Below are 12,565 nucleotides of genomic sequence, written 5' to 3' on the forward strand. Positions count from 1 at the left end.
TCAGACTGCTCTATCAAATCATAGACTTAATTATAACATAATAACACACAGAAATACGAGCCTTAGGTCATTAATATGGTCGAATCCGGAAACTATCATCTCGAAAACAAAACATTTATTCTTTCAGTGAAATACGGAACCGTTCCGTATTTTATATAACGGGTGGCATCCATCAGTCTAAATATTCCTGTTACATTGCACAACCTTCAATGTTACGTCATAATTACGTAAAATTCTGGCAAATTAGTTTGCAATGAGCCAAGCGGCCCAAACTGTTGCATATACCCTGACTCTGCGTGCAATGAACGCAAGAGAAGTGACACAATTTCACCTAGTTAATATTGCCTGCTAACCTGGATTTCTTTTAGCTAAATATGCAGGTTTAAAAATATGTACTTCTGTGTATTGATTTTAAGAAAGGCATTGATGTTTATGGTTAGGTACACGTTGGAGCAACGACAGTCCTTTTTCGCGAATGTGCACCGCATCGATTATATGCAACGCAGGACACGCTAGATAAACTAGTAATATCATCAACCATGTGTAGTTATTATGATTGATTGTATTTTATAAGATAAGTTTAATGCTAGCTAGCAACTTACCTTGGCTTCTTACTGCATTCGCGTAACAGGCGGGCTCCTCGTGAGGCAGGTGGTTAGAGCGTTGGACTAGTTAACCGTAAGGTTGCAAGATTGAATCCCTGAGCTGACAAGGTAAAAATCTGTCGTTATGCCCCTGAACAAGGCAGTTAACCCACCGTTCCTAGGCCGTCATTGAAAATAAGAATGTGTTCTTAACTGACTTCCCTAGTTAAATAAACGTGTTCAAAAATATATATAATAAAAAATTAAAAAATCGTCGTCCAAAATTTTCGATTTCCGATTGTTATGAAAACTTGAAATCGGCCCTAATTAATCGGCCATTCCAATTAATCGGTCGACCTCTAGCCTACATATTCATGCACGCCAACAAAAACACTAGTAACACAAATGTGTTTACGTCCCTGTTAGTGAGCATTTCTCCTTTGCCAAGATAATCCATCCACATCCGGCTCCTTTACCTGCGGGATCATCTGAGACCAGCCACCCGAACAGCTGATGAAACTGTGGGGTTGCACTACCGATTAATTTCTGCACAAACTGTCAGAAACCGTCTCGGGGAAGCTCATCTGCATGCTCGTCATGACCTGACTGCACTTCGTCACCGACTTCAGTGGGCAAGCGCTCACCTTCGATGGCCACTGACACGCTGGAGATGTGTGCTCTTCACAGATGAATTCCGGTCTCAACTGTACTGGGCAGATGGAGTGTGTGGCGTTGTGTGGGCGAGCGGTTTGCTGATATCAACGTTGTGAACAGAGTGCCCCATGGTGGCAGTAGAGTTGTGCTATGGGCAGGCATAAGCTACAGACGAACACAATTGCATTTAATTGATGGCAGTTTGAATGCATAGAGGTACCGTGACGAGATCCTGAGGCCCATTGTCGTGCCATTCATCCGCTGCCATCACCTCGTGTTTCAACATGATAATGCACAGCCGCATGTTGCAAGGATCTGTACACAATTCCTGGAAGCTGAAAATGTCCCAGTTCTTCCATGTCCTGCATACTCACCAGACATGTCACCCATTTAGCATGTTTGGGATGCTCTGGATCGACGTGTACGACAGCTTGTTCCAGTTCCGCCAATATACAGCAAATTCGCACAGCCATTGAAGAGGAGTGGGACAACATTCTTCAAGCTACAATCAACATCCAGGTCAACTCTATGTGAAGGAGATGTGACGTGCTGCATGGGAGAAACGGTGGTCACACCAGATACTGACTGGTTTTCTGATCCACGCCCCTACCTTATTTAAAGATATCTGTTACCAACAGATGCATATCTGTATTCCCAGTCATGTGAAATCCATAGATTAGGGCCTAATGAATTTATTTCAATTGACTGATGTCCTCCGTATGAACTGTAACTCAGTAAAATCTTTGAATTTTTTGCGTTTTTATGTTTTTGTTCAGTCTAGATTGTTTCTTTTCAGAAGAGCTGCAGCCTCCTTGAAGCTCTGGAACTTCCTGAGTAATCGATCATTCCATTCTCCCTGAAATCTTCTTGTAAGATCCCCCTCAAATGCCAGTTGTCAAAGTGGAAAAGTGAGTTCTCGCATGTAGCTGTGGCCCAGAGAATCATTGCAGAATATCAAGTGGGGTCCATTTCTCCTCATTGGAGCAGGAGTGAGCGATTTCAGTCTGCAAAAACTGGCAAGCGATACTAAACTCAGCTTCCACCAAATCAGTTTTGCTTATATCCAGCAGTGGTTTCACTTTTTTCACATCTAGAAAGTCATGGCTCTCTGGGTCAAGGGCACACAAGGCCTCCACCAGTTTGCTGTTGCTTTCGCTGAATCATCCGGACATTTCACCAATGACGGTATCCAACGTGCTGAAGAACAGTCTTTTACACTCAGTCTCTTCTCCTCTGTCCTGCTGGCCTACTGTACTGTCCAACACACATTGCTGGAGATTTGTACTTGCATAGCGTCGTCATTTGCTTGGAGCTGGTGGTGCGTCAGTGCCACTTGGCACTGCACTGTGCCCAAATGGCTTGGAACTCGCTGCCACACCTCAGCTTCTCAATGCTCTCCAATGCACTGCGGACCACTTTGACTCCAGTGTAAAGATCTGTTGGTTTTGCCTGGAGTCATTTGTTTGGAGGATCAAGAATACTGAGGATTCTGTGAACCATGATGGCTGTAAACTTAAAGCCAGGGTTCCGTCACCGCCTTCAGAAGTCCTTTAGCCTCGAGTCTTACTGCTGTGTTGTAAGAACATGTGCATTCCATGTCAACTTCACAATGTTGTCACAAGTTTTAAAAACCACTGACATTGTAGCCAGGTGTCCCCTCCTCCTTTGTGTTTGTTTGGATACTTTGGCGAAGGCAATTTCTGATCGCCATCGTGGCAGTGGCAGATTAGCTGATTTGAGCTAGCTAAATAGGCTAAGGCTAATAACACTAAAGCTTTTTACAGCTAGCTAAGAAGCTATCTAAAATCTGTAGGCGTAAGGCAGAGTGGAGTGAAGCATATTCAACGGTAAATTTGAACCTACACTTCCCACCCTCGCCCTCTCCCTCTCCCTCACCCACCTCCCTCACCCCTCTCCCCTCTTCAATGGGGATGTAACACACACACACACACACACACACACACACACACACACACACACACACACACACACACACACACAGACAGGCAGACTTTCCATCTGACACAGATAAGCTAATTCATATTCAGTCGTTACTGTTGCTGTAGGCAACCATCCAGAATACAAGCCCACTCATCTTAGACAAATGGGCTTCTACATAAAATGATCAGCATTGCTTTTGTGACTCATAGAACTCTTCTTCCTTTCCCAGGCAATCATCAACAGCACCATCACCCCCAACATGACCTTCACCAAGACCTCCCAGAAGTTTGGCCAGTGGGCCGACAGCCGAGCCAACACCGTCTACGGTCTGGGCTTCTCCTCAGAGAACAACCTGCTCAAGGTACACACACACACACACACACACACACACACACACACACACACACACACACACACACACACACACACACACATACACACAGCTAGCACACATTTTATTTGTCATGTGCACAGTTTTACAGCAGGTATAAAAGGTGCAGCAAAATGCTTGTGTGCTAGCTCCCTCAGAATTGCATTACAATAAGCAATAATTAATATCAATAATAGTCAATTCAAATAAAAAAAATAAGTAATAGAAGAGGTATTATGCAAAGTAATAGCCTGATATGTACACAATATGATATACAGAATAGGTAGCACATTCACCATGTCAAGTACTGTAATTACAATATAGGGGATAGTGGGGTAAGTTGAGCCACCCTTGTTTCTAGGAAACTATACACAAAATGAATAATTTGACCAAATATTTAGGAAGAGGTCATTTCATGGAGTCTGTGAAGGAAGAAACCTCTTGGGAAAAGTGGTAAGCAAGTTAGGTCCAAAACCTTTCTATATCTATGCTTGTATCTAAACCAAAGTACATCATCATTTTAAGAATATTTTATACATCAGTTGGCATTCCATATGCTTCATTATGAGGTCCTTAAAGTGTGTCCTTCTAGCTGTGTGGGCTAATATAGTCAAAATGTTTCACTTGGGGTAAGTTCAGCCAATGGCCATGGGTTAAGTTGAGCCAATGGTTGAGCCAATGGTTGAGCTAATGGCACATACCACTACTTTCCCCAATGCTACACATTCCTTTGTCTTATGCGCTTCTGCACACTTCTCACACCTAGGAACCTCCCTCATACACACTGCTGCTACATGCCCATAAAAGCTTGACACCTGTAACAATGTAATATATTCGGCACAAAAGCTCGTACAGGATAACTTATATATCCTAACATCACTTTGTCGGGCAAAGAATCAAAACTCAAAATAGCAGACAACAACTCTTCTGTTCCACCACTCATGCCACCCTGTCTGTGTCTCACCAAACGACGAGCATCACAAACACCGGGAATCTTCCCTTTCATTTGGTCAACTTTTACATTTACTGCTATCCCAGTCATCACTCCTTTCAATGGCACCCTCTTCTTGAGAGCAAAACAATTCACATTTCTTGTCCCCATTTGTTTAACCTAGAGCGCCTTCTACCTCAGACCAGCAGAAACACAAACAATTATCACCCTCTTCCTCCCTCTCTCTCTTAAACCTCTTCTGCCTGTCTTTTCCCCTCCATTCCTCCTCCGTATTCCAAGTATACGTCTCCTTCTGATAATACTGCACTTCTCCTGATATACATCTTGTTCTTGCCTTCTCAAGGGACGCCATTTAATCGGCTGTCACAATCTTCGTACAATCAGCACGAACCCCTTAGGATGTAGCGCTCAACAATGCCTCCCACTTATAAAGCAGCTGCTTCGTCTTGATGTTGTTCTTTATCAAAAGCTACCACAATGCTTTTCCATTTCAAACAAGCGCTCTCTTCCATCCACCGTCTCACTTCATGTGCTTGATACCCCCCACCGTAAATGATGTATGTCTATGCTTTATACAATTTAGGCACCTGATCTGAGCCAAAGGGGAGACTAGGCATCTACCATGCCACCACTACCACTATCAGATTAGGGGAGGGACAGGCATTGTAGCCTATGTTTTTTGTCCCCCCAGTTTGGTGCTGAAATCACCCACTAATTAACTTGTCATTTTTTGCAGATTAAGTGTTTGAGCTAGTAATGTATCAATATTTATTGTTTACAAATTAGCTTTGACAATTTTGGGATTTCACCCCCATCTCAAAATTGAATGGTTTTGACTGTTTGGGAGTTTTTAGTGAGCTTATTTTTTTCGTCTCTTTTTACTGACTCAAATCTTTGACTCATTTCACTATGTTGTGTCAGTAATGCCCAGAGCATGCAGGACCCTCTACCGGCGAACGATTAACTGAAAACTTGAAAGTGTCATGATTCTACAAGCCTCTTGTTCATGTTGTTCACCATATGGGGCTTATTGGAGTGGTCATTTGAGACTAAGACTTGTAAAAGTGTGCTTTAAACAATGTACATTTCTTGATTGCTAGGCATACAAATACAATTATTTCTTGATACATTTTAAACGAGGTCTAGTTGTGGCCACAACCGGACTAGATTGTGAGCGACTCATGGCGGAATGCATTAAATACAATATTATTTTGCGAACTGCAGCACCCCAAAGGATTCGTTTTAGAGTTTGTTTAGCCGAGGCTGTGTATGTTTTGGTTCTACAAAGCTGTGTCTATATGTCATATATGACAGCCTGTTGGTTGTTGGAGCACGTCTCTGGAGCCGCTGAGCCAGAGGAGCATGTATCAATCCTGCTACAGCAGAGGTTCCCAAACTTTTTATAGTCCCCCTTCAAACATACCCCTCCGTACCCCTTCAAACATTCAACCTCCAGCTGCGTACCCCCTCTAGCACCAGGATCGGCGCACTCTCAAATGTTGTTTTTTGCCATCATTGTAAGCCTGCCACACACTTTAACCATATCTACATGTACATACTACCTCAATCAGCCTGACTAACCGGTGTATGTAGCCTCGCTACTTTTAGCCTGTCTTTTTACTGTTGTTTTATTTCTTTACTTACCTATTGTTCACCTAATACCTTTTTTGCACTATTGGTTAGAGCCTGTAAGTAAGCATTTCACTGTATTCGGCGCACATGACAAATAAACTTGGATTTGACACACACACACACACACTGTACGATACACTCATTCTTCTGTTTTAATAAGTGTGCGTTTTTGTCACAACCCGGCTGGTGGGAAGTGACAAAGAGCTCTTATAGGACCACGGCACAAATAATAATACAAATAATCAATAATGTTGCTCTTTTATTTAACCATCTTACATATAAAACCTTATTTGTTCATCGGAAATTGTGAAAAGCTCACCACAGGTTAATGAGAAGGTTGTGCTTGAAAGGATGCACATAACTCTGCAATGTTGGGTTGTATTGGAGAGAGTCTCAGTCTTAAATCATTTTCCACACACAGTCTGGGCCTGTATTTAGTTTTCATGTTAGTGCCAAGAATCCACTCTCACATAGGTACGTGGTTGCAAAGGGCATCTGTGTCTTAACAGCGAGATTTGCCAAGGCAGGATTCTCTGAGCGAAGCCCAATTCAGAAATCTGGCAGTGGCTATTTTCACAGAGCTGCTTGTTCAGATATCGGTAAGTGGACTAGAGGCAGGGCATGAAAAGGATAACAAATCCAGTTTGTGTCATCCGTTTTGGGAAAGTACCTGCGTAATTGTGCACTCAACTCACTCAGGTGCTTCGCTATACAATGATGGAAAGACCTGTGTATTGTATTTGTTATTGTAGACCGAGAAGAGCTCCAACTTCTTAATCATAGCCTCAATTTTGTCCCACACATTGAATGTAGTTGCGGAGAGTACCTGTAATCCTAGATTCAGATCATTTAGGCGAGAGAAAACATCACCCAGACGTGTGAGAAACTCTTCATCGTGCAAGCGGTCAGACAAGTAAAAATGATGGTCAGTAAAGAAAAGTTTAAGCTTGTCTCTCAATTTAATTTTAAAAAACGTGTCAATACTTTGCCCCTTGGTAACCAGTGCACTTCTGTATTTTATTTTTTCAGAGGGTGGATCAGATTTAATATTGCGGATAGATTGTTGCTTCCATCAATGTAATTGTCTGCATCATTTCCAATCCCCCATATATTATTGGGGTAAATATATATATATATATATATATATATATATATATATATATATATATATATATATATAGATATATATAGATATATATAGATATATATAGATATATATAGATATATATAGATATATAGATATATAGATATATATAGATATATAGATATATAGATATATATAGATATATAGATATATATAGATATATAGATATATAGATATATATATATATATATATAGATATCTCACAACGCTGTGTGTATATGCATAGCGTTGTATGAGATATTCAATTTCTTGGAAATTTGCAAAATGACCTCCAGCAGGCCACAAATGTGCATGTGTCAGCATATGGTCTCACAAGGGCTCTGAGGATCTCGGAGCGAGCACATGGAGGCCTGTGCAGCCCCACAAAGAAATGCCACCCCACACCATGACTGACCCACCGCCAAACCGGTCATGCTGGAGGATGGTGCAGGCAGCAGAACGTTCTCCACGGCGTCTCCAGACTCTGTCACATGTGCTCATGTGCTCAGTGTGAACCTGCTCTCGTCTGTGAAGAGCACAGGGCGCCAAAGGCGAATTTGCCAATATTGGTGTTCTCTGGCAAATGCCAAACGTCCTGCACGGTGTTGGGCTGTAAGCACAACCCCCACCTGTGGACGTCGGGCCCTCATACCACCCTCATGGAGTCTGTTTCTGACCGTTTGAGCAGACACATGCACATTTGTGGCCTGCTGGAGGTCATTTTGCAGGGCTCTGGTAGTGCTCCTCCTTGCACAAAGGTGGAGGTAGCGGTCCTGCTGCTGGGTTGTTGCCCTCCTACGGCCTCCTCCACGTCTCCTGATGTACTGGCCTGTCTCCTGGTAGCGCCTCCATGCTCTGGACACTACGCTGACAGACACAGCAAACCTTCTTGCCACAGCTCGCATTGATGTGCCATCCTGGATGAGCTGCACTACCTGAGCCACTTGTGTGGGTTGTAGACTCCGTCTCATGCTACCACTAGAGTGAGAGCACCGCCAGCATTCAAAAGTGACCCAAACATCAGCCAGGAAGCATAGGAACTGAGAAGTGGTCTGTGGTCACCACCTGCAGAATCACTCCTTTTTGGGGGGTGTCTTGCTAATTGCCTATAATTTCCACCTGTTGTCTATTCCATTTGCACAACCGCATGTGAAATTTATTGTCAATCAGTGTTGCTTCCTAAGTGGACAGTTTGATTTCACAGAAGTGTGATTGACTTGGAGTTACATTGTGTTGTTTAAGTGTTCCCTTTATTTTTTTGAGCAGTGTATATAACATTTTATTGGTTGCAAGAATTTTTAATAATAATTTAAATAGAAAAATTCTAAGTTTTGAATCCAGCGTCGTTTTGCATGTCAATTCATAAACCATGTGCCATGGAATGGGTACATAAAAAATCTCTTCTCAACTAATTTGCTACTTATATGGCACAGCGGTCAAATCTTTGGTCCTTAAACGAAATTGGTATATTTTTATTTATCACAATTTTCTTTAACCATTTTTGGTCTTTAATGCAGGGCCGAAGTTCCTTACTTTTTCCCCTTTCTACTTGTCTCTTCCATTTTCGTGGTAATGCTGCAATTAGTTGGTTGTAATTTTTGGTAGAGCAGACATTTCCATATGTCTGTGTTAGCTCTATGTGTGACATACCTCCACCAGTCCTATTTATGATATTATTTACAAAGAATATACCTTTTTTTATTGAAAAGTTTTTTTTTTTTATCAATTAGTATATTTGAGTTTAACCACAATATTTGTTGTATTATTTGTTCTGTCTTTTCAGGTGGATTAAACTGAAATTGCAACCAACTTTCTAAGGCTTGTTTAAAAAAATAACGATATTTTTGAGATTTCATTTTCAGATAACTGAAAGTGAGCGGTTGTAATCTGGAAAAAGGCCATTATTGAACATGGGGTGAGACATTCTTACTAATTTACTAGAGGACCATTTCAGATTTTTTGTATGACTGATGCCTTTTAGTGAGAGGTCTAATGCTTTAATATTTAATTATTTCTGCCCTCCGAATTCATATTCGTTATATAAATAGGCCCTTTTAATTTTGTCTGGCTTGCCATCCAAAATAAAATTGAATATTTTTTGTTCATATAATTTAAAAAGCAGGTCACTGAGTGTAGGCAAAACCATAAGCAAATAGCTAAACTGTGATATGACTAAAGAGTTAATCAGGGTGATTTTTCCACAAATAGACAGGTATTTTCCTTTCCATGGTAGCAAGATCTTATCTATTTTTGCTAACTTTCTATTACAATTTATTGGAGTGAGATTATTTATTTATTTCGGGATATGTATATCGAGTATGTCCACATCCCTGTCAGACCATTTTATTGGTAAACTACACGTTAATGTAAAAGTTGCATTTTTTAGTGACCCAATACGTGATATAGTACACTTATCATGATTTGGTTTTAATCCAGAGAGGTTAGAAAAAGTATCTAGATCCTCTGATGCTGTGGAGGGATTCTAATTGTGGTTTTAAAAAAAATAAAAAAAATAACATGAATCATCAGCGTACAATGAAACCTGTTGTTTTTAAGCCCTGGATTTCTAATCCATTAATATTATTGTTGGATCTAATTTTAACAGCTAACATTTCGATGGCAATAATAAATAGATATGCCGATAGTGGACAACCTTGTTTTACTCCTCTTGACAGTTTAAAACTTTCTGAGATGTAGCCATTATTTACTATTTTACAACTAGGGATACTATACATAACATATACATAACATTTTATAAGAGATTCTACAAAATTTAAATATTCCAGGCATTTATATTTAAACTCCAGTCGTGCTTTATCAAAAGCATTTTCAAAATCAGCTATGAAAACCATACCTGGTTTCCCCAATATTTCATAGTATTTTATGGTTTCCAGTACTTGTCTTTTATTATCTCCAATGTATCGTCCATGTAAAAATACTGTCTGATTAGGATGAATAATATCGGACAATACCTTTTAAATTCTATGCGCCAAGCATTTAGCTTGAAGAATTTTTGCATCACAACACTGAAGTGTAAGAGGCCTCCAATTTTTTTAATAGACTGGATCTTTATATATACCACTTGGATCCTGTTTCAGTAATAATGAAATCAGACCTTCTTGTTGCGTGTCCGTCAATCTACCATTCATATAGGAGTGGTTAATAATGGTCCTCTGCGTATATCAAAAAAAGTTTGGTATACTTCCACTTGTATGCCATCCAACCCTGGAGTTTTCCCAGCCTTAAATGCTTTAATTGCATCAAAAGTTCCTCCTCTGTAATTTGGCCTTCACATGAGTCTTTCTGTACAGATGTTAATTTTACATTATTAAAAGGAAAAAAATCCATACACTTAGCTTTGGTTAGTGGAGATGGAGGCAACTGAAATGAAAACATATTCTTCAAGTACTTTTCTTCCTCTTTCAAAATATCGCTTGGTGAATCATGCGTGACTCCATCATTTGTAACAAGTTTCAATACGTTTTTTTTGGTAGCATTTCTATGTTGAAGATTGAAAAGGAATTTGGTGCATTTTTCCCCATATTCCATCCAGTTCGCTTTAATTTGATAATATATTACACTGGATCTTTCTTGAATACATTCCTCCATTTCCTTTTGTTTTTCCTCTAACTTATTCTGTGCCTCTATGGTACAGTTTTATTTGCTATCTAACTGTACTGTTATTCCTTCAAATTCCTTTGTTAATATGGTCTCTTTTGACCTAAATTGTTTTTGTTTTATAGATGAGTACTGAATTGCATGGCCTCTAAAAGCACATTTAAAAGTGTTCCATACAATAAGGGGATCTGCTGTACCTTTGTTATGTTGGAAAAAGTCAGTTATAAATTATTCTATCCTAGTTAAAAAAACAAGTTATCATCCAGTAGGCTTTGATTACGTTTACAATATTCTCGCCCACGTGGAAATTCTGTAAGAGTAATATATATGCCAATTATGTGAGGATCTGACCTCATTCTGTCCCTTATCAACACCTTTTAAACTTTTGGTACCAGAGAGAATGACATAAGAAAGTAATCAAGACGACTAGCTTGATTAAGCCTCCGCCATGTACAGTGGGGCAAACAAGTATTTAGTCAGCCACCAATTGTGCAAGTTCTCCCACTTAAAAGATGAGAGAGGCCTGTAATTTTCATCATATGTACACTTCAACTATGACAGACAAAATGAGGAAAAAAAATACAGAAAATCACATTGTAGGATTTTTAATGAATTTATTTGCAAATTATGGTCTGTTTGGACAATTTACACATTTGGATCAAAATTACTGTTAATTAATATCATCACCCCTTTTGAATTTCTTTGCCCATGGGAGAAATATATTTCTCCCGCCCAGTCCCTTTTCCACAAAACTTAATCTACATTTTTCCTGTAAACAATAGATATTATATTCCTTCTCTTTAATATTTTTGTATTATCTGCTAAGCCATTACTATTATAACTGGCTATACTTATTTCACCAATTACCATAATGAGACACAAGTTTCAATTCTATTTATCATAATATATGTTTGTAAACGTACCATTAAAAAGTAACATGATGATTGAGTATCTATGTACCTATGTTACCATGATATTTGCATTGCTACTAAGTAAACCTCCAATTGGGCCTCACTATTCCACCTGTTAAAACCACTCCTCACCCCGAGTTCGGTTGTTATCCCAATGCCCAGTGGACCACCCCCGGATCGCTTGGCCCCGGAGAGACCGGGACCCACTCTTAGAAAAGAGCACACACTGCCACCCACAGAACAGAAGCAGATCAAATGCATTTCCATCGCCCTCACCTCAATTTGTATTATGTATAGCCTTTAAAAAATATATATAGATTTAAAAAAAAAAAAAAGTTTCTTATTTTCCATAATTAGCAATTAATATTTGTAGTAATGTAGGCAGATTATGCAAAGGATTTTTACCTCTCACCAGTCTCACCATTACCAAATTACATTATGGCAAGCAATTATTATTTTAGCAAACCATTATTGTGATTCATCCTATATTGTCCGTAACATCTTTTACTCCCTCGCAACAGTTGTGGGATACGCACACACACCCACACACTCAACCCCTTTCCCCCACAACAACCATAGACTCAGATTCTCAACAGTTGCACCATCCAAGAGCCCAACTCAAGAAAGGTCTTGATTTACGAATGCATATATAGTTGCAGCTGTATGAGAAGGCCTGCAAAACTTAGCAGAAAAATGGGCAGAAATGGGGAGATTTGCTTAACCATTGTCACGTCCTAGATGATGGAGGTCAAATCTACCCCCTTCCCCTGAAACACCCAC

The 12,565-nt window shown here is 39.9% G+C and overlaps 1 protein-coding gene across 3 annotated transcripts in view; it reads left to right on the forward strand.

The window, feature by feature from the left end:
• The window catches only part of LOC129863803 (homer protein homolog 1-like), a 62,964-nt gene that overhangs the window by 29,842 nt on the left and 20,557 nt on the right, over positions 1-12,565 (forward strand). For all 3 annotated transcript variants that reach the window (XM_055936066.1, XM_055936068.1, XM_055936067.1), the window contains exon 3: positions 3,409-3,540. In XM_055936066.1, the coding sequence (XP_055792041.1) occupies positions 3,409-3,540 (132 nt within the window). The remainder of the gene's footprint in view (positions 1-3,408; positions 3,541-12,565) is intronic.

The sequence above is a fragment of the Salvelinus fontinalis genome, chromosome 10 (assembly GCF_029448725.1).
Source record: "Salvelinus fontinalis isolate EN_2023a chromosome 10, ASM2944872v1, whole genome shotgun sequence".
NCBI classification, from domain to species: Eukaryota; Metazoa; Chordata; class Actinopteri; order Salmoniformes; family Salmonidae; genus Salvelinus; species Salvelinus fontinalis.